Here is a 23,452-nt window from a genome sequence, read left to right on the forward strand (position 1 = left end):
GTCACAGGTTTCTCTCTCAGTACTATGCTCCTCTTCCTCTAGCTCATTCTCTTCTCTCTCCCTCTTGGAAGCTGAACTGCCTGCACTTCTCCTGCCTACAGCTTTAGTGCTGTCTGCAGTGCTATGCTCTATGAAGTAGACCACAACCATTCTGGACAACTCTGCTGATGTATACTGAAAGGCACTCCCAGATCTTCCAAGGCATCTGAACCTCATTTCAACAAGGGAGATCTGTAGTGATGTGATTTCTGTTGTACCTTTCCTCAACATCATTGGTAGCACTCCTGGCATATACATGTCATCAGATCAGTTCCTAAAGGGTAATAGAGCAACCTACTCAATCTTAACACCCATGATACAGACTTGACAGGCCAAGTGAATGGGCAACAAAGTGGAAGATGCAGTTTACTGTACAGAACTGTGAGATTATTCACCTTTGTTGTAATAATAGAAGAGCAGAATTTTTTATAAGGCATTTAAACTTCGAAATGTTCACATTCAGAGGGACATGTATGATACAAAGAACAATTGCCTCTGTAGTTATCAATAACGTAGCTTTCCTCTGTTTAGATGGCATTTGTAAAATGGAGATATGTCAGAAATAAGTCTTAAGAATAAGAGTGCTAACAAACTGAAGGGAAATTTTACTTATTTTATGCTCATAAAAGGTTAGAGCTAATTTTGAGGCATTTCATTCAATTGCTATACCAATTTATTAAGGAGGCTAAGAACAACCCACCAGATATTAGCTACTGTGCTACTCTCCGAATGATATCACATATTAAATCCAAAATTGGATGCAAATTTAATTCAGCATGGGCCATCAAAACAATGACAAAATATATCAAGTATTTCTGTAGGACAAGACTTTATAACAATGGTGTCCTCAAGGGAACAATTATCTATTAGAGAATCACTCAATATGAAATGGCTCAATTCAAGCTGGGAGTACTGCAGACTGGCACGTCCACAACATTTGAATATACAGAGACCCCACACTCAAGGACTGAAGAGAAGCAGCCTTGGTTGCTGAGAGATGAAACAGGACAACAAAGCATCAGGATTGTGTGTCTACCAGGAGAAGTTAGGACACTGGGACATTGAGGGTGAGAAGGGAAAAGACAGGACAGGGTCAAGGGTGTGGGGGAAGAGTAAGATAAGGATTGGGAGTGGGAGACAGGATACAAACCAAGGGGTGGACAGGACATGGTCAGGAGTGTTTGCTTTGCCTTTTATTCAATGCTTTTGTTTTTCCATTCTTGCTTTCAAATTATATAAGGGGTACAATATTTCAATATATTGTACAATACAAAATTAGAAAAAAAGTCCCTTTTAATATTGGGCAAAGTTCATGGCATTTGTAATGCTTGCCAACTCTCCCTTCAACTAAAGCTCAATTCTTTGATATTTTCGGTATAAAGTAAGCATGATGCTCAATTTTCTTTTTCTTGCTGGATCAACAGCTTTAATCAATCAGTCACAACCCATTCCTAACTTACGTTGAGTTTTTGACACTAGGCTGTGCAAGACAAAGAGAGCACTTTCTTTCAGAAATAAAGAGGTCACTTTGATGCTTAAATGGTAACATTTTGTAATCAGCATCAGACAAGTATTTTAATCATCTTCATATCTTCAACAATGACAGGTGCATCAACAATTTGCTCACATTGGTTAAGTTTATTAGCTTTTTAATCAAAGGTGCAATTTCAGAGTAACATACAGTCTCATATTACAAGTTGTAATGATAGTAATAGTCATAAATGGTACCATTTTGGTATTCTAGTCACAGGCGCACTGGAGACAGTCAATGCTCAAGTGTCAGACTGTGGATCTAGCTACACTGTGCTAGCACCATTTTACTGCAGAATGCAGACTCATCCCTTAAAACTCCCTGGGTTCAAGCAAATTATGAATTGCCCCAGCAGTATGTTACTAATGTGCAACAGACGCAATCTTAGCGTACCAAACATTTTCACTCTCCATAAAGTACTGTACCAATACAAGATCAGTACAAATAGATTTTTTTTTCTTTTTGTATTGCTAATAGGAACAATATATCCTAAAGTTCTGTGCAATAATCACAAAATAAATTTTTTTGTTTTACTATTTTGAGAAGGTTTATGTACAAATTGAACCTTTTATATAATGTGTTATCCAAAGCACAAAATACCAGCAGCAACTGTAGTTTTTGTATTTAGCTTCCGAATTCAAGCTACATCAGTGGTATTGAATTGAATAGTGCAGTACCTTGAAGTTTTTTTGAACTGGAAAGACAGAAGGAAGAAACTAAACACAATTCCATTTTCTTTTTCAAAATAGGGTATATTAATAACATTCCGTTAAATTGCCATTTCATTTGGCATAAAGTATCTTTCTTTCAATTTAAAAGTCTCTTCTTACTCCAGTTCCCCACCAAAAAAGAACATTTGACTACATTTCTCTATTACATACTTATTGTAGTAGAAATAAATCACATCACAACTTAATCGTTAAAAAAGGCAGATTAGATGCTTTCACATTCAGTCACTAACTGGCTTCATTGACACATAAATGTCCAGTAACAACATGGTACGCAGCCTTTGTGTGTCACCGTTCATCCTTCATGCTTCCATCGGCTTGCTCAACAGTCACTGCACTGCCGTTTCCAAATGGCACTTTCCTATTTAAGTCTTTGTCTATGTAGAATTCTGCCCATAATGGACAGTGGTCAGATGCAACTCCACCCCATGACCAACAGTCAGGAATCCAGGGATTGGTGAGACCTTCCCTAACAACAGCCCAATGACCTGCATAACATAGGGAAAACAAAATTGCAAACATATTTAGAGAGAGAGAGACAGACAGACAGAAAGGAAGCCTTTCTTCTTAACCTGACATTGTAAGATATGGCAATATATTGAATTTTGAACAAAAAAGGTAAAGCTTAAAAATATCAGACTGCTTGTCAAAGTCAAATTTAAATCAGAAATAAAATTGAACTCAAACAGTTGAAGTTATTTTTGCACCAAATATTATCAGTACTATTTATGAAAGTATACAACATGGAGGTAAATTATGTCTCTAAATATCCTCTGCTCTTTTTAACCAAATTCCTTAAAACTTACTTCTTTGACCAAATGATTAATCACTCATCCTTAAACCTGCTGATATAGTTTAATGTCAGCTCTTATTGCACCTGAATGCACACAACATTCAAAACAAAACAGATTAACCAGTACCTCACACAAAAATACAGCAAACTTTATTTAACTGTTACCTTATCAATTGGCACTTTTGAAAAACCAGCAAAAATTAAATACCTCAAATACTACAATGTACCATAATGTCTGAGTATTTATGCTCTACATTGGATCAACAAACCTGCAGGTGTAGATTGAGAACACAGGCATTGACATTGCCACTGGCACTGTGAAGGGATAGTGTAGAAGGAAGACTCAAACAAGCAAAGGAGATACTGACTGAGAAAACCGATTAGCCCAAGGACCAAGAGGATCAGACAGCGGCAATGTTAACAGATTTCATGGATTGTCCTCCAGAAAGACAAGGAGGGAGAGGAAATGGCAGCTGCAGCCACACCAAGCAGCCATATCTGAGGGCATTGGGGGCAGAGATGGTGGCAGTGGTGGGAAGTCACAGTGTGAAGTGCGCTGCTTGTAACCAGGTGAGCATGGTTTTAGGGAAGATCCTTTCAGTGTTACACTCAGTTTGCGTGTGGGAGGGTGCATTAGCTGAACAAACCGACTTCATCTCCAACCAGCTTCAGGTTTCCCTGGTTGAGTGCATAAGTACCGTGGAGTCTCTGTCTCCCTCAATTTCTAATGTTTTTTTAAAATATATGTAACTGTGTTCTTATACTGATTTTAGGATGGGTGTTGATGTTTTTACATTGATTTTTTTTGAGGGATGTTGTTGTCCCAAGCCTTTATTTGGTCTGGATTTACTGCAGTTATATGTACCTCTTGATTATCCAGAATATTTGTTCAACCAGCACACTCCTGGTCCCATAGGGGTGTTTAATAAAAAGTTTGCTGTATATACCAACTGTAAACCATCACAGAAATATAGCTGCAAGATGACTTGGAATGGGACCTGAATATTGAAACATATATAGCATTTGAGGAGGACAGCAAGTTATGAAAAGGTCAAGAAGTGGCTCTATTAAATAATGATGATATTAGCTCAATAGAGAGGGACAACCTAACTCCAGGAAAAAGAAATGATCCTGGTAGAATTAAAAATTGATAAAGATAAAAAGTAATTGATGGGAGCAATATATGCGGCGCCAAAGTAACCACACGGTAAGAGAGGATAAAGGAAGAAACTGAGATCTTGTCAGAATGGTATAGCAACAATCATGTGGTGATTTTAATCTACATATAGACTGAAAATTTGGACAAGCAAAGGTAGACTGGATGAGGAATTCACAAAATTAGGCTTTATTAGATTTAGTATCATGTAATAAAATGAGATTAATTGATGACTTCATAGTGAAGGGGTCTCCCTCGGCAGCAGTCATAAATTTACATTCAATTGAAGGGATTAAAGTGGACCAAAACTAGTAACACAATGAAAGCAGACCTAGTTTTAAAAAAGGTATAATAATTGGATTATATATTTGTTTGGCAATGTGTAAGAAGTGCTGTGCCATAGCAATTACCATTGGAGCTTCAAATTTTCACAATTTCTACAAAAGACTTGAATGAAGGAACTGAAGGTATCGTTGTTGAATTTACTGATGACGCAAGGCAAGTAATATATGAAGGGAAAATAAGAAGGCTACATAGGGGTAAAGATAGGCTGAGTGAGTGGGCAAAGATCCCGCAAATGGAGAATACTGTGGTAAAATGTGAAATGATACATTTTGGCAGAATTCTTTCTCTCAAAAAGAGAGATTGCAAAGCTCTGAGGAACTGAATATCCAAGCGCATGAATCACAGAAGATTAGTATGCAGTACAAATAATTAGGAATCACTCATAAAATGTTACTGTCTCTTGCATGTAGTATTAAATACAAAGAAGGAAAGTTATATTTCAGTTGCACAGGACATTGGGGAGACCACATTTTTAGTAATGTGCAGATTAGCTCCTTATTTAAGGAAGGATGCAAGTGCATTGGAAGCAGTGCAGAGACTAGATTAGATCCCCTACAGTGTGGAAACAGGCCCTTCGGCCCAACAAGTCCACACTGACCCTCCGAAGAGTATCTCATCCAGACCCATTTCCATCTGACTAATGCACCTAACATTATCGGCAATTTAGCATGGCCAATTCACCTGATCTGCACATTTTTGTGACTGTGGGAGGAAACTGGAGCACAGAGGCTGGAATTGAACCCAGGTCCCTGGCGCTGTGAGGCAGCAGTGCTAACTACTGAGCCACTGTGCTGCCATGATGCTTACTGGACTAATACCTGGTGAGGTGGGTTTGTCTTAGAAGGAAAGGATGGACAGGCTTGGCTTGTATCTCATGATGTTTGCAAGAGTAAGATACAACTATATAGGATACTGAAGGATCTTATCAGGGGGTGCACGGGGAAAGGAGATTTCCTGCCTAAGCCATCCTGGCCAATAACTATGAGCAGCTACTCCCGACACTGAATGACTGTTGTCCCCTTGCCCACTTCCATTAGAAAGAATGAAAACTAGTCTTCAAAGAACAAAAACTGTATTTTCCAAAACACTGCATTCATAATAGGGTATTGTGGTACCCAGTAGATGTTATACTTGTATTCTGGGATGCTGACATTGTTTGGTGGTGCCATTAACTGCCAGGAGTCGTCAATGCTATTGTTTGTCATTTCTATTTGTATTTGGAATCTTGTTCATTACACAACAGGACTAGGGATGATTGGGAAACTAGAACAGACCTAATTTGCCGTTAGTTCTGACTGAGTGATCTTGGTTTTGAGTATTCTCTTCACCTTGGCTGGTCACTATGTATGTTCTCAGGTACTTTGAATGAAAACTTACTGTCCCAATGGTAACTTTGACAATTCTACATTTTTATTGGGCATATTTATCATCTTTACTTTGGGTATAATAGTAAATTGGTGTGCCAAACATGAACTCTGCCAGTGATGGAATAATTACACCCAGTGGTGATGCTTTCAAATGCAAAGTTTTAATAAGCAGGTCTTGCTTCATTTATTGACATGGTATGATTCACAAAGTGAAAAATCTAATCCTCCAATCAGTTAGATCTTGGACCTTGGATAATGTAAAGAAGCAGTGAGGCCAATAATCCATTTTTCTCACATGTCTTGGTTTGGCATTATAAATTGTGTAGCATTATATTTAATAATCTCTTTAGGGATGCCAAATAATCTAAAATGCAGCTCACTGTATGTAATAGCTATACTTGACGTATTGACAAATGATGGGGTAAAAGTAGTCAACAAGAACTATGTAAGTCATTTCCATGAACATTAGAACCATGTAATGCAATTCGGGATCAAGGATTGAGTAGGGAATTCATACAGTATTAATGGTTCCTTGTGCTGATTTGGCATATACTCTTAATGTACCTTGCTGTTCTTAACAAGTAGAGAAATCACTGCCAATACTAAGCCAACATACTAACTGTCTTACAAGTCTTCTTATCCCATTTATGCCCACATGAGTGAAGTTTTTGAACAGTATCAGGTCATAATCATTTTGGCATGATAACCTTCCTTCCTTTACAAATGACACCTTGGGAGATGCTTTGCTCATCCCAAAAAGCCAAAGTTTCACGTGTTCATGGACATGCTGAATTGAATGAACTCATCCTTCAACAATGTTTCTATAGCATGGAATCTTTTTCTGTGCCTTACTTTTGAATTCAGTGAGAGGTACTAAGTCAGTAGGAGAACATCTTAAAATGTTATTGCAATGAAATCAACTTGCAGATCCCAGGATATAGCTTCTGTTTTCACCAGATTGGATAGTCTGCGGAGTGTGACCACCAGGTTACTTGGTTTATACTGAATCTCAAAGTTATACCCTTGGATTTTTAAAATCAGGAAACACTGATGTTTTGGCAATACACTGGTCAATGGTTTTCACCACATCATCTCCAAATAATTTGCAATCAGTTGCTTCCACAAATCTTTTGCAGACTACAGAGGCATACAAAACGTAACTTCAAAACTATAGCTAATGGTTCTCACTCAATATCAGAGTGAGTGGAATGTGCTCATGAGAAAGCTTTTGAAGCCGATGCAAACAATTTGCTTTTTGTAGACATGCTCAGCAAGGCATCTTCAAATATGTTGTATTTCCAGGGTCAGAGAATTTGATGCCTTTGATGGTGACTATTTCACCATGGCAGTCCTCATGCAACAGTAAAGCAATATACTTTCTCAATAATTCCACTAGTAATGAAGATCTTTGAGCAAAACAGGAAGGAAATTAGAGACTTAGAAATTTTTGAAGATCAAAATTGTCTCAGTAGTTGGCATGACTTTTATGTCCTCTATAATACTTGGATCAGGATATAAGCCCATACTGGAACAAAGAAAATCAAAAAGATGATCCATGACATTGTTGTTATATTTGACTGCTGAACAACTTCGATGTCTGCCACTTGGAGCAATAAGTGCAGATTATGGTCATATTCTTGCTTTGTTCTACCTAACCCAGCAATGTCATCGATACAGATAGATCCTTGAACATGGATTAAATTGCAACCAATATGAGCTTAAAAGAAACCTTGGTTAACTCAGAGACCAAAGTGAAATTGGTGAAAACAGTATTTTGAGAATGGAATAAAAAATGTCATGACTTCTGCTGACTCATTCACAAACCATGGTGGCCAGTAAACCCCGCATGGCATCAATCCTTCCATTGATTGTGACTAGTGTTAGGTCATGACATGCTGATAGATCTGCAACAGCTGACCGAGCGGTGTCTATGATATAGAACATCTGTAACACCCAGGAAGATTGATTATACTTATACTCCAGCACCATTGCTCCCGAACATGGAATCGGTGAACTTTTGTATGCTGAAGGATCTACATTTATAGGTTTCATGAGGGCTTTCCATGTCTGGTATACTTTTATTTGGAAGTCACAGGAGTAGGAAATTGGCACTTGCCTCATGTCAATGTTATAGTTTCTGGAAGACAAATAACTTGAATTTTGGCAAACTCCTAGTCATAGTGATAATGTGAACGTTTTCCACATGATTCAGTGTGAAATAAGTGCTCAGCAGTCTTTCTTATTGTATGTGTCACCAGTTTCAGTTTGGTGATCAGTATTCATCCCTGGCAGAATCGTCTTTATTCCAACTTGAGGATACTCCCTGTTCACATCTTCTAGGGGTTGGTGCACCCTTCGTTGTAGTTACATCAGTGTTTGCTCTAGTATATTGATTGAAATGGTCATTTTTGCCTCCTGCCTTGCAAACTTGATTGGAGGCTAAGCATTTCTTGGTGCATGCACAAGACTACAGCTTTCACATGGCTTGCTATGTTTGAGTCTTCAAAGTATTGTATCAAGTGTTGAGTTCAAAGTTAGGATCTGTAAGCTTCATTGACCTTTGAGTATCATTTCATATTTGTGTCCATTCTTCAGTAGCTCTTTGATGCTATAAGCTTTTTGTTTGTCTAACAAATCTTTCTGGAAAACTTACTTGTTGTTGGATGTGACCACCAACTCGACAGTTCTGCTGGTGAGCTCCCTACCAGAAAGATGAGCCTTTTCCTCTGCAATTGTTCATAAAGTGGTCAGTGACCCTGTAAGCTTCTGTCTAAATGATATAAATTTTAATCAATGAATATAGAAAGTTAATCTGATCCTTAATTAGCTTTCTAATGTGATCCACACCATTTGGGATCTTTTAACTCTTGGGCTAATGGTCCTGATGTGGTGACTCTATGTAGAACTGCATTCCCAGCTGTTAAGCAAATCTTAATGGCCTATTTTTCTGTATTAGGCACATCCAAATCTAGAAACCATAGCTCAGAAAAACATTTAAAGCATTTTAAATTCTATTAGGAGTCTGCTACATCTGAACGAGGGAATTTTGTGGACATCCTGATCATATGCCTTTGATATTGCTTTGTTCAGCATCATCAACACACAATCTGATCACTTGCCTTTCTCAAGTGAGCTAAACTGGCTTCTTAAGAGGGATTTGTCTGCTTACCACCATGCTGTATTTTCAACAATCTTAGTGCTGTAACAAACAAAGATAACCAGGATTGTCTCATGAACGATAACATGATTTATCAATCTCAACCATGTGCTCGACCTGTAGATTAACTTCCATGGTGACTGCTCAAGTACAATAGGTTTCATCAGCATGTCTTTTTCTACCCCTGTTTAGGTTAATGATATTGTTTTAAATCAGACTCTCATCAGAGACCGATAACGTCAGTAGGTTTGTTTAATTAACACGCTAAAAAGTTAAGTAGACATTGTAGCAGACTATCTGCCAGAGTCACAGCGTTATATATACACAGCACAAGGAGTCCTTAAAGGTGAACTCTCAAAGGCAAAATGCACCTATGACAAAAGATGATTGGGGGTTGATGGAAATTTGGAATAATCAGATTAGTCACAATCTTCTTGAATGGCAGAGCAGACTTGACGGGCAAAGTGATCTTCTCCTGCTCATAATTTGTATATTCCTCTGATAATGGTTCTGCAATGCAAGGTGAGTTTTCTCATTTCGTGAAAAATGCAAATTATTGTTTTCCAAAGTTTACTTGTTTTGTATGAATGGTGTACTGTCAATTTAAGTAATACCTTGACAAATATCTCTTTATTCATCTACAGAGCATGGTTAACACCTGTTCTGAGCCATTACTTCCCCACCCAGTCATTACAGTGAGTGTATCTGAAATCCCCTGAGAAAATAACCTTTGCAGAATCTGATAAGAAAAGGAGGATGCTGCAATGCTTCTAGCAAAAGGTGATGACTAAATGATCATCTGGGATCTTTGCTGATAATATTCAAACCATGTTGCCAGAAATACATGCAGTGTGGATATCTGGCAGGATAAAAATCAGCCTCACCTACGAAAACCCTGTGGAATATACAAGAATAAGCTACTCAGTCCTTGGAGCCTACTCTGCCCTCCCTGGACATCAACACCTCAACGTCTATACACCTTAGCCCCATATCCCTTTAATCCCTTATATAACATAACAAATCATAATCTTAGAAGCACTGGTTATCATTTGGGTTCATACATAAATGATTAACTTTAAGGACCAGATGATGGGCAGTAAATGGCATTTTAGCAAGTCTGCAGCTTCAGATAATAGGAAGCAAAACATAAGGTTTCAAAGAATTTACAAAGAAAAAATGTTCTATAAATATGTACGTAATTTTGTGTGTTTGAAGTAGTGTATTAGATGATATTATGAACCTTTTGACCAGCACTGTAGAAGATATCCATCAGCATCAGCATCACATGGTGGAGAGTGAAGACTGATTGGATCCCTGAAGTGAAGGATGGGCTGAGTAATCCAGATGTAATTTTTAACCATTATCTTAAAGTATACATTCTGGCCTTCTTTTATGTTACTGCTCCTTTTATGATAAGTATTTTATGTTAAATAACAAAATGTCAGGCATTTGAGAAATATAGTTGATTAGACCAATGGATTTTCTCTGAAGTATAAGCAACATGGAGATGGACAACTATGGGATCTACAGCAGCACTTCTGGTAGGGTGTAATTTATAGCATTACATGAATAGATTACAACTTCCATTACAAATACAGACACAGGAATTTACAAATGGGAAAAATTGATTGCACCATTTCCACACGGGAAATCATAGAATACCTACAGTAGAGAAAGAGGCCATTCAACCCATCAAATCTGCACTGACCCTCTGAAGAACATCCCATCCAGACCCAGCCCTCCACCCTATCCCTGTATCTTACACTGGCTAATCTATCTAACTTGACACTATGGGCAACTCAACATGGCCAATGCACCTAAACTTTAAACTGTGGGGGGAAACTGGAGCACCTGGAGTAAACCCGTGCAGATACGGGGAGAATGTATCAACTCCACACAGACAGTACCCAGGCTGGAATTGAACCCTAGTCCCTGGCACTATAAGGGAACAATGCTAAGCACTGAGCCACCATACTGCACACAGATTTTGGATTCTTAATTGGATTATAGTTTTCACTGCGTCACTGAGTAAAGAGAAAGGTGAGTGGAATGGTTTTAAGAGGATTTGTATTCTCATGCAGCATTTACATGCATGACAAACAGCAAACAAATAAAGCATACTGGACTCTGGTTCACCTATTCCAAGTCACCAAATACCACTGCATTACATTGTAAGTGAAGTTCTGTAAAATGCTAGTTAGAAAGGAGCATTCAAATAATTTAATTTAATCACATATCTACTGGTGACTTGTACAATTTTTACCTAAGGAAAAAAGAACAAATTGTACAATTTGCATGGCCACCAAATTGCCCTCATTAGATTTGATGCATACCTGAATATGTTTTCTTGAGTGAGCGACTGATCCAGATGTTGTCTGTAGACTTTGAACCTTGGGGGTTCTTAGTGCTAATATTTGTGTAAGTATTGGCTGGAACACAGTGAAAGAATCTCTCTTTCCTTAGGAGGTCAAAATCATTCACATCAGGTGACAGATTGAAATCTCCCAAAATAGCAATATCCTTTTCACCTACAAATGAAACAAATAATTCCAACAATTGTCATTAACAGCTCCATCAAGAGGAGACAGGCTTATTAGTAGGGTGCAGTCAATCACAGTGGAACAGTTTCAATCTATGGTGCATTCAATAAGAAAGAGAATTCTGTCTCTTCAGCAGCAAAGAGCTACCACCAATATCCATGAATCTGGTTTTGACTCAGTATTACTATTTTCTTCTTCATAACAGAAGTTTTAGGAGATATAACCTTTTCCCTGCTCCTGGCCTGAAGGAACAAACTGTTTTTTTGGTCATGTTGGTTTGATGGAGTCATTGTTCTCCCACAGTGCAACACAAGACAGCAGCACAGGTTATTTGTATGAGGTGAAGTTGTCTAGGGAAGCCAGCAGCAATTGTAACTCAGAATTGACAAAGGTGAGCGTCAGAAGTAGAGAAGGCTAGATAGGGAATGATGTGACCAGTGTTACAGAGGTGAAAGTAAATTATCTCAGTGATTGGCAAGATGTGGATTTCAATCAGAGTTGAAGATATTAACATTTTAACAAGCCCTCATGTACTGAATATTGGAGCAGGACGCCCAGGTTTAAGTCACACCTGTTTCAGAGGTGCAGCGTAATACCTCAGAACAGGTGGATTAGAAGACTAGGTTAAATTTTAAAAATGTTAACAGTGACTTCAAAAGTACTTAGTTGACTTTAAAATACTTTGGAATATCTTGAGGTCTTGAGAGGTGCTACATACATAGAGTCATACAGAACTACAGCAGTGGAAAAGACCTTCAGCCCACTGCATCTTTGCCAGTCAGAAACAACTAGCTAACTATTCTAATCTCATTTCCAGCACATGACTGGTAACCTTGTAAGCCTTGTGCATGTCTAAGCATTTCTCAAAATTATTTATTTCATTATTTCAAACAATCTGGTTCCATCTAAAGGAGATGAATGGATTCAGTGTCAAAGAAATGAAGCTTTTGACACAAGCTAAACAAAATGTCTTCAGTCCTCCTAATAAACAAACAAACAAACAAACATTGTGTCGGGAGGTTGTTAAACTGAATGAATGATGGCTGTTAGCAACTTGGTATGTAATTCAGTGCAAGAGATCCAATTGGTCTTTGCAATGCTCCAACAGCAGGCACTGGAATACAGCGACTGAACAACAAAGTTGTGAACTGTTGGCTGCAGCTGGACAGGCAGAATGTATGACTTTTTAAAAAAGAAATCAATTATTTAAATGTTTTTGAACTGAGAATAAAATTCAATGCAACATTTATTCAGGAGGAGATTAGAACCATACTTGAAAATAGCGATTATAATGATATTTTAAAACTTTATCATAACGAGTCATACAGTCAGAGAGATATACAGCATGGAGATAAACCTTTTGGTCCAACTCATCCATGCTGACCAGATACCCTAACCTAATCTATTCCCATTTACCAGCACTTGGCCCATATCCCTCTCAACCCTTCCTATTCATATACCCATCGAGATGCCTTTAAATGCTGTAATTATACCAGCTTCTACCTCTTCCTCTGGCAGCTCAATCCATACATGCACCACCCTCTGCGTGAAAAATTTGCCCTTAGGTCCCTCTTATATCTTTCCCCTCGAAATCTATGCCCTTTAGTTCTCGACTCGCCCACCTCAGGGAAAATACCTTGTCTATTTACCCTATCCATGCCTCTAATGATTTTATACGCCTCTACAAGGTCACCCCTTAGCCTCTGACGCTCCAGGGAAAACAGCCCCAGCCTATTCAGCCTCTCCCTGTTGCTCAAATCCTCCAACCCTGGCAACATCCTTGTAAATTTTTTTGAACATTTTCAAGTTTCACAACATCCTTCCGATAAGAAGGAGACCAAAATTGCACAGCATATTCCAAAAATGGCCTAACTGATGTCCTGTACAGCCACAACATGACCTCCTAACTCCTATACTCAATGCTCTGACCAATAAAGGAAAGCATACCTATCATTATCCTAGTTACCTGCGACTCTACTTTCAAGGGACTATAAACCTGCACTCCAAGGTCTCTTTGTTCAGCAACACCCCCCAGGACCTTACCATTAAGTGTATAAGTCCTGCTCTGATTTGCCTTTCTAAAATGCAGCACCTCACATTTATCCAAATTAAACTCCATCTGCCACTCCTCAGCCTATTGGCCCATCTGATCAAGATCCGGTTGTAATCTGAGGTAACCTTCTTCGCTGGGTGAAAGTGAGGACTAGAAATGCTGGAGATCAGTGCCAAAAGAGTGTGATGCCAGAAAAGCACAGCAGGTCAGGCAACATCGAGGACCAGGAGAGTCAACATTTCGGGCAAAAAGCCCTTCATCAGGATGAAGGGCTTTTTGCCCGAAACGTCAACTCTCCTACTCCTCGGATGCTGCCTGACCTGCTGTGCTTTTCCGTCACCATACTCTCTTGGCTCTAACCTTCTTCGCTGTCCACTACACCTCCAATTTTAGTGCCATTTGCAAACTTACTAACTATACCTCCTATGTTCATATCCAAATCACTTATATAAATGACAAAAAGTAGTGGAGCCAGCCCGAACCTTAGTGGTAGTTAACAGTAAATCAGCTCTTGCTGGACCCCTGTCTAAGTTATTAGTTACTGTGGTTGCCTGGTTAATTAACCAGTTATAAATTGAGAGTTTTGTCATGACTGTGTAAGTGTCATATATATTTCTGTACAGAAGGCTAGTCTCATCTAAATAGAGAATCCTGCAAAGTGACTCCCAGAGTCATATGACTATCCTTATTGATTCATTTCAGCTGGAAAAACAGATGGCTGGGTTGTTACCTCAGCATCAACTCAGAATTCAATTACCCCTTGAACAACATAATCAGCCCAATAGGTCCATTGAGTTTTGAAGAAGTGTTACATCATGATATATCAGACTTGAATTGTTGACTCTGTTTCTCTCTTCACAGATGCTGCCAGAGCTGCTGAGTTTCTCTGTATTTGTTACAATAGGCCCTTATAAAGAGAATTCAATGCTTCAGAGAAAGAAGAAACAGGAGACTGGAAGGACTCCTAAAGGGAGTTCCAGCAATACAAATGCTACTTTGTGGAACTGATTCATCAATGTTATCAGCAGTCATTTTGAACTTTGATCTGCTGAAGACAGACTAAAGGACTGTTTTGAAAGATACCAAGATGGTCTCTGACAGACTGCATAAGTTCTCAACAGGGAAAGGACACAAAGGCAAGCCAGTTAAGATCTGCTGTGTACCAAACTAGACTACCAAGATACCATCACCTGAAATGTCATAAAAGAAACAAAGGAGCCTTCACTCCCTTTGAGAACTTGTTCTGCTCAAGAGCATTTTTGGAAGCAACCTCCATCTTCAGAAGTCAACACAATTACTAATTCCACTTTCAAGTTTTCGATCTCTTCACCTCAGACAGAATATTTGAATAACTAACAAGCCTATAATTTTAATAGATTGACCTTACTTTCATCTATTTTTAGCAATATTGACTTTTAACCTTTGTATTTTTTATAGTTATATGTTACTTTTGTTTTCTTAACAACTGTCAGGAATAGTTAGGTAATAAAATATCTTGTTCAAAACAAATACTTTGTTACTGGTTATGTTTAAATTGGTACATTTAAGAGAATTGAAAAAGGGGCTAAACAAACTATAAAATTTACAATTGGAGTCATAGAGATTTATAGCATGGAAAGAGGTTCTTCAACACAACTTGTCCATGCTACCCAGTTTTCTTAACTGATCCATATACCTCCATACTTATCCTATCCTATCCATGTACCTGTCCATATCTTTCTTAAATGACAAAATTGTACTCCCCTCCACCACTGTTAGCCTGTTCCAGAGACTCACCATCCTCTATGTGAAAAGACTGCCCCTCTGAACCCTTTTGTATTTCTCCCGTCTCATCTTAACCTTTGCCTTCTAGTTTTAAAATCCCCTACCACGGGGAAAAGCTTTTGGCTCTCTACCTTATCTCTGCCTGTCATGATTTTATAGGCCTGTATAAGGTCAACTCTCAGTCTTCATTGTTCCAGGGGAAAAAAGTCCCAGCCTTTTGAGCATCTCCTTGTAACTCAAACCTTCCAATCCAGGCAGCATCCTAGTAAATCTTTTCTGCACTCTTTCTATTTTAATAAAATCACTTCTATAGCAGGGTGACCAGAACTGCATGCAGTACTCCAAAAGTGGCTTTACCAATGTATTCTACAGCTGCATCAAGACATTCCAACTCGAATAGTCTGAGCGAAGAAAGCAAGCACGCTGAAAGCAGTCTTCACCATCCTGTCTAACTGTGACTCCACTTTCAAGAATCTATGAATCTATACCCCTAGATCTCTTTGTTCTATAATACTTCCCAGGGCCCTACCATTGACTGTAAGTCACCCCCTGGTTAGACCTACCCACCTTGCATTTATCTAAATTAAACTCCATCTGCTGTTCCTCAGGCCACTAGCCCAGTTGATCAAGATCTCGCTGTATAGCTAGGTAACCACATTCGCTGTCCACTATCAACACCAAATTTGTGTCATCTACAAACTTGCTGACTATACCTCCTAAATTCTCATCCAAGTAATTTATATAACAGGGAGTTATATCCGTCTATGGTGGTGTTAATTAAGTTAAAGAAAAAAACATTTTAAAAGAAAAGCAAAATCACATCTTAGGGGTGGAATACCTGTAGCAGTGAAGTCTATGTAATAAATTAAGTTTGACAAATAGTTTGATTTCATGTCAAAGTATTTGAGATTCTCCAAGTGAAATGATTCTCGGCTTGAACAGTTTAACTGCAGCTGATCAAAAATACCAGAAATTACCCATTAAATGTCAACTGCTTGGCAGTGTAGGCAATCCAGCATCCTTGTAAGAAAAATAATCTTACACCTTCACTGGAGACTCATGCACTCAGCTTTTTTATCCCCCTTCCTGTGCAAATAATGCAATGCTGGCGTAGTCACTGTTGAACTATACCAAGTCTGTGAAAAGACCTGCATTTCTACCACATCTTTCATAACCTCAGGGGCTTCACTCAAGCACTTTATGGTTAATAAAAAGTATTCTTAAAAGGTGACATTCCCCACTATTGTCAAAAATTCTGCAGCCAAGGAGCAAGCAAAAAACAATAGTAATGTTGTTTGAATGATAAATATTGGCCAGAACGCCAAGGGCATTCAACTGTTCTTCAGGTTTAAAGGTAATATTGGCCATCTATAAATGAAAAATTAGATCAGTTTTATGGCCAATGCAGAGTACAATAGCTTTGTACATCAGAAATAGCTTCCAAAAATACTGTATTTAAAGCTGAATACTGAATTAGTGTAGTGACCTGGTCATTTTCTGAAATAATCCTTCAAAGTTGATGCAATATTAACTGTCAATTAAAGTTAACTAAATAGCTCAGAAATTATGTGTATAGACTGACAAATTTGTCGTACTTAACATAGCATTCTATAATAGTACCCCTGTGAATAAAGATGTTTAGTACAGATAAGTACAGAAAGGTGGGAAGGAATCAACAAGAATCAACCATCGCATCCTTAGGAAAGGAGCGCAAGGAATTGAGAAAGAAATAACAATTGTAATATCAGGTCCACATTCTTTGAAGTGAACATGAACATTGTTAAGCATAACTGTACACAAAGAATGGTAAGGAGAGAAAATGAAAACAAAGAGCTGGAGAAACTTAGCAGGTCTGGCAGTGTCATCGAGTTCCAAACAGTGATATTAGACTTGAAATGTTCACCTGTATCTCTCACCATAGATGCTGACAGGCACTTTCTATCTTTATTTCAGATACACAACATCCAAAGTACTAGGCATATCTTCTGAAACCCTAAAGATTCAGGCTCCAGTTCTACGTGATTGGAATGACAAAGCTCCTTACACACGTGCTCAGCAACTATTCTTGGAATAAATGTACAGTCAATCCTTTACTTCACAGTATAGACCCAACTTGCTGCTGCACTACAGCCAAGTTTTCACATAAGAAATTACTCCAAATTTAGTGAAGGGCTTTTTGTTTTGGGAAGAGTGCAATGTTTTACCTTTCAGGGTTGCCTGAAGAGTGTCTGTAAACAGTGACACATGATGGCTATCAGTGTGAGTTTTCTCTTCCGTAGGGACTGCTCCTTTCAGATGGATATTTACCAGGGTAACATTCATTGTTCCAACCTGCAGAAACAAACAAACCTAACAGAATGGGATAGTTACTGGAAGCACGTGGATATGTTCAATCGGGGTTGGAAACTCCCTCTCGATGGCTGGGAGAAAACAAACTCTGAAAATGACTCACCTTTATAAACGTTTCTGCACAAGGAGATTACAGTCAGACAAAAAAAAAGTCACTAATTCACAAATTCATACACTACTACAAAAATAACTTTTTGGAGACTCTTATTTTCATTTCTCTCAAAACCTTTAATTCAAGTGTTCAAATGGTATTACTCTTGCTTAATCTGAAATAATGGGAGTTCACATGCTACTCCTGAAATTAAAGCAAAAATTCCAGGCTGATCATGCAATGCTCCCTTCAATGCTGCACCCAAGTATCAGAGAGGCTGCCTTTTAGTCAAGACATTGAACCCAAAACTCACTTTGTTCTCTCAAACTGAAGTAAAAGATGTTAAGGTACCATGACAAGAATTGAATTGCTGCAAGTGTTCTTGATAATGTTCATCTCTCATCCAACACAACTGTCATAAAGAAAATTGCCGTTTGTGGGATCTGTGCACAGACCACCTTTGCTACAATAAAAGAGATTACGCTTTTAAAACTGTTTCATTAGTTGCAAAGCTCCTTGTGATGTCCTGAGGTTGTGGGAGGTGGTATATAAAAGGTTTGTAGTCACAGCCTAAAACAGCTATGAGTTTCATTGATGCATTTCTCAGGCAATATAAGACAGACATTTTGGATACGATTAATTTCTCCTTCCACGTCAGTTTCCCTCACTTCATCACCACCTTGCACTACTCCAGTCTCTCCCCTCTCCGACAAAATGGAACAGTTGTCGCTTTAAGGCCATTCCAGTTGTCTCATGCAAGTGGCTACTCCATGTGAACAGACTGGGTCAGCAAACTGAGGGCAGATTGAAATCTAAGAGTTTGCTTCTTCCACTGTGGGACACAGGCCCAAAGTAGTTTTATATTTACTAATGTGGACCTGCTTTACTATAAAGCATTTACTAATTATACCAATGTAAGTATGATTGGATACAATTTTCATTTTGTAAAAATGCCTGCCATGAACAGCAACAGTTTGAGTTCTGTGTTAGGTTTGTATGGCATTAAAGACTTCTAGCACCTTGAGTAGATTTAGCATTTCCTTTCCATACGAACAGTAAAGAAGAAGTGCTGTCAAAGGTACAAAACAGATTTAAGAGAATGACATTGGAACAGAAATACAAGTCTCAGGGCAGATGGCGTTGTAGTGTAATTTCACTGAATTAGTAATCCAGAGTCCCACACTAATACCCTGAAACCACTGGTTCAAATCCCACCCAGGCAGTTGCTAGGATCTAAATGGAGAGAATGAAAACTGAAATTAAAAAAGTTAGTTTCAGTAATGGTGGCCACAAATTTATCATGGATTACTGCAAAAATTATCTAGTCCTCTAACATCCTTTAGGGAAGAAAATCTGCCATCCTTACTTGGTCTGGCCTACATGTGACTCCACAATAATATGGCAGATTCTTAACTGGCACTGAAATAGCCTAGATTTAAGAACAACTAGGGATAAGCAAAAATATTGAGCTTGCCAGCAATTCCTATATCCCATGAAAGGATTAAAAAAGACAAAACAATTTGGATTATATTCTCCAGGGATGAGAACACTATTGGATGACCTAGTAGAGGTTTTAAAGTTAGGTATAGGATTTGGCATAAAAATGTGGTGAAACAGTTTGTTTGGGGACTGTAAATATAAGACAGTTACTAACAATCCATTTTGGAATTTATGAGAATTTCTTTTTACCAATATGAATCGTGGAGGGGGACATTGGAAATCTATTCCCAGGGAATGATTTGGAGATGCCGGTGTTGGACTGGGGTGTACAAAGTTAAAAATCACACAACACCAGGTTATAGTCCAACAGGTTTAATTGGAAGCACACTAGCTTTCATCAGGTGACAATCACCTGAAGGAGCATCGCTCCGAAAGCTAGTGTGTTTCCAATTAAACCTGTTGGACTATAACCTGGTGTTGTGTGATGTTTAACTTTATTCCCAGGAAGGTGGAGAAGTACATGAGGAAGAAAGAAAGGGAATGATGTACTGACTGGATGAGATAGCTTGTGGGGGTTAAAGCACTGGCTGGAAAACATCACATTCCACAACCATATTTGAATTTCTAAGCATAATTGATCAAAAAGAAAATGTTTCAAAGCTTTAAACATTGGCATAGGCCAATAGCGTCATTCCTCTATTAGAAGCATAAAAGTAAAGGCATAACTCCCATTCATACTGGATAACTCCTCCCAGTTTCCTTTACTGATTTACAACCGACTTATGATAATTCTTCTCTCATTTCATGGAAAGTGAATGAGATAATATCTCCTATATCCCAGGCTTGCTCTTATATTGTTATTATAGCCACTTCTCAATTAATTAATATGTAGATAGATATATTTTTTATTAGCAAGCTCAGTATGTAGCTATTGTATATGGTACATTAAGAAAGCAAGACATAGAAACGAGAATAAGTTGTCTGGCCATTTGGCCTGCACCGCCACTCAACAGAAATGGGCTTTTCCCCGAAATGTCGATTTTCCTGCTCCTGGGATGCTGCCTGACCTGCTGTGCTTTTCCAGCACCACTCTAATCTGGACTCTAATCTCCAGCATCTGCAGTACCCACTTCCTCCAGGATTGTTTGCAAATCATGACATCTTCTTCCCTTTGGAAATGGTGTGGAATATTGGAAGGATTTACAGGCTGGTTGTGTGCATTCCTTCTGTGTCATCCTGAAAATTCTCCCTTTTTAGCCACTCTCTGTCTTCTATTAGTTAACTGATCCTCTGTCCATGCTAATAAACCACTGTCGACACCATGAGCTTTTGTTAAGTAGCCTTGGTCTAAACGTTACTGTTTAAAAATAAAGGGTTGCCCAAAGACAACAGAGATGTCCCTCGCACAGTCGGTTATGAGTCTTTGGAACTCTTCCTTAAAAGGAGAAAGTGAGGACTGCAGATGTTGGAGATCAGAGTCAGAGAGAGTGGTGCTGGAAAACCACAGCAGGTCAAGCAGTATCTGAGGAACAGAAGAATCGACGTTTCGAGTATAAGTTCTTCATCAAGAGTCCTGCTCCTCGGATGCTGCCTAACCAGCAGCGCTTTTCCAGCGCCACAATCTTTGACTCTTCCTTAAAAGGCAGTGCAAGTAAAGACTTTGAATACTTTAATGGCATTGGAGACAGTTCAGAGACAGTTCACAATGTGGATCCCAAAACTGGAGGATTTTATTATGAGGAGCTGTATAGGTTGGGTTTGTACTCATTAGAGCTTAGAGAATGACAGGGGACTTTTGGGGATTTGACAAGGTAGATATGGAGAGGTTGTTTGTACATGACGAAAAGCGTAGGACCAGAGCATGTAATGTCAGAATAAGAAGTCACCCATTTAAGACAGAGTTGAAGAGACTGTTTTCTTTTAGGGTTGTGGAATTCTTTACTGTAGAGGGTATCAAATCTGGAGTGTTAAGCATATTCAAGGCTAAAATGGACAGATTTCCAATCATTAAGGGATTCGAGAATTAAAGGGATAAAAACAGAAAAGTGAAATTCAAGATTATCAGATCAACCATAATCCCATTGAATAGTGGAACATACTCAATGGTCTACCTCTGCTCCTATATCGAATTGTCTTATGGGCTCCTAGTTCTAGATTCTCACAAGAGAAAACATACTTTCCATATTCACCTTGTCAAGAGCATTAATGATTTTATACGTTTCAATCAAATTGCCTCTTGGATACTTGTATCTCAGAGGAACAAGTTATTCCCTGCCTGAGTTACCTGTCAACCTGCTCATGTGCAGCGGTTTGACTTTGCTCACATTTATGCAAGAAACCAACATAATTGTTTTAAGAATACCACAGAGGCAAGGCTGTTGAAGAGGCAGAAAAAGGTCATTCACCTTGAAACATGCAACGTAAGGCTTGGAGACACAGGGTTTCCCATTTCCATTGGTGTGTGCGTTCTCCAGAAGAAAGGCAGTTTTCAGTTCGACTCCAGCACTGCTGTCCCAAAGATAACCCGCATACTCTCCACTCTGTAGAAAAGCAACATTTGGAAAATGAGATATTCACATGTCCAATCAGAGATTGGTTTAATCTAGTTTTTGCTCTCTTGCAATCTGAACTTGCTGATTACTGCGAGGGTGTCAACTTCAGAGTGGAGAATGAGTGAAAGTCTGAAAATAAATTGCAATTACTCAGCTTCTTTCAAGATTTATAGACATCCAAGAATGTTTTACAATGATTAATAACCTTTTTGAGTGCAGTTAGACACTTATGATATAGGAAATATAGCAGCTAATTTGCACATTATGTAAATAACGTAATGTTACATAGTCTGCTTCAGTGATGATAGTTACATGGTCTGTTTCAGTGATGATAGCTGAAGGATAAACAATGGCCAGAGCACTGAAAGAACTCCTCTGCCATTTTTTTCAAGAAGATTGGCAGGGAATCTTTTTGCATCAGACAAAGAGGGCAGAGATACCGCTGTTTGTTGACATTTGATGTGGAGAAGTAAGAAAAGATGCTTCACAGATAAATACAATCCTGCTTTTCACTCTAACTTGACATTTATAGCACTCACTGGATAGGTGACCAGGAATGGAACAGAATGTTTTGGTTCTCTCAAATGTCATTGTCCCTTTTACAGTCAATTCCAAGGTCAGTTAACTCAGCATCAGTCAGGGATTGATTCAGTGTGTATTAGTAAAAAAGTTGATTTACCCTCTTGGTTTTGACATGTTGTAAACGTGGTGTATCATGGTGACAGCATTATAACATACATTGCAGAAACCCATGAAACATCATTAACTGTTATGGAGCAAGTCAGACCTCTCAAAATATTTTAAAGGAGGCCTAGATCCTACGTTATACTTAGTTTAAAACGCAGACATGAAGTGGGTGTGGTGCAGCTGGACAAACCACTCGGCTTTAAGCAAAACAGAATTTATTTAAACACTACAGTTGAAACACAAATGAAAGAAAATGGAATTTACAATAACTTATCTAGTGGAAAGCTTAACTGACCAGATACAGCAACTCAACTAATTAACTGTTCCAATGTAGTGACATCTTATAAACATACCCCTTAGCAAAAAAGTAAATGCAAACACAGCTTCTTACAGGCAGGATAAAACAACATCCAGAGAGAGATTTCAGAAGGAAGTCAGAGGAATTCTTTACTGAAGCTTGAAACTCTCCTGGATTCTCACATCTAGTGACTGTTACAGCTATATAAAAAAACCTGATCTGGGAGGACTGGCCACTTCTCTTTTATTGCTCAACTAAATTCTTTGGCACCTCTTTTTAAAAAATGGACAAAATAACCTTTTTAAAGTGACAGCATCATCATAACTGCAACTTCCAATCTTGTGACCACAGGGCAACAGTCGTTGTGAACACAGCATGGAACACCATCACCTTCAAGTTCCCTCAGTCAAACACTATTGTGGCCTGGATATATATCACATATACAGAGGAACCTCAAATAGCCAAACGTCGATTATCCGAATTTCAGATCATATGAACAATCGCAAAGTCCCGACACTTGGTTAAACTGTGTTATCCAAACATTCAAATATCCGAACAAAAT

At 38.5% G+C, this 23,452-nt stretch overlaps 1 protein-coding gene and 1 long non-coding RNA gene across 8 annotated transcripts in view; both read right to left on the reverse strand.

Annotated features, from left to right (window-relative positions):
• LOC140465092 (uncharacterized) overlaps positions 1-23,452 on the reverse strand; it is a 959,861-nt gene that overhangs the window by 286,339 nt on the left and 650,070 nt on the right. The gene's annotated exons all lie outside the window — the stretch shown is intronic.
• LOC140465087 (endonuclease/exonuclease/phosphatase family domain-containing protein 1-like) overlaps positions 1,672-23,452 on the reverse strand; it is a 155,161-nt gene continuing 133,380 nt past the window's right edge. For 6 of the 7 annotated variants that reach the window (XM_072560946.1, XM_072560947.1, XM_072560950.1 and 3 more), the window contains 4 exons: positions 21,759-21,893; positions 17,678-17,822; positions 11,450-11,644; positions 1,672-2,786 (listed from right to left, as the gene is read on the reverse strand). In XM_072560946.1, the coding sequence (XP_072417047.1) occupies positions 2,587-2,786; positions 11,450-11,644; positions 17,678-17,822; positions 21,759-21,893 (675 nt within the window). In that variant the 3' untranslated portion in view covers positions 1,672-2,586. The remainder of the gene's footprint in view (positions 2,787-11,449; positions 11,645-17,677; positions 17,823-21,758; positions 21,894-23,452) is intronic. The other variant, XM_072560953.1, reaches the window with a different exon arrangement.

This window comes from Chiloscyllium punctatum, chromosome 41 (assembly GCF_047496795.1).
Source record: "Chiloscyllium punctatum isolate Juve2018m chromosome 41, sChiPun1.3, whole genome shotgun sequence".
Taxonomy (NCBI): domain Eukaryota; kingdom Metazoa; phylum Chordata; class Chondrichthyes; order Orectolobiformes; family Hemiscylliidae; genus Chiloscyllium; species Chiloscyllium punctatum.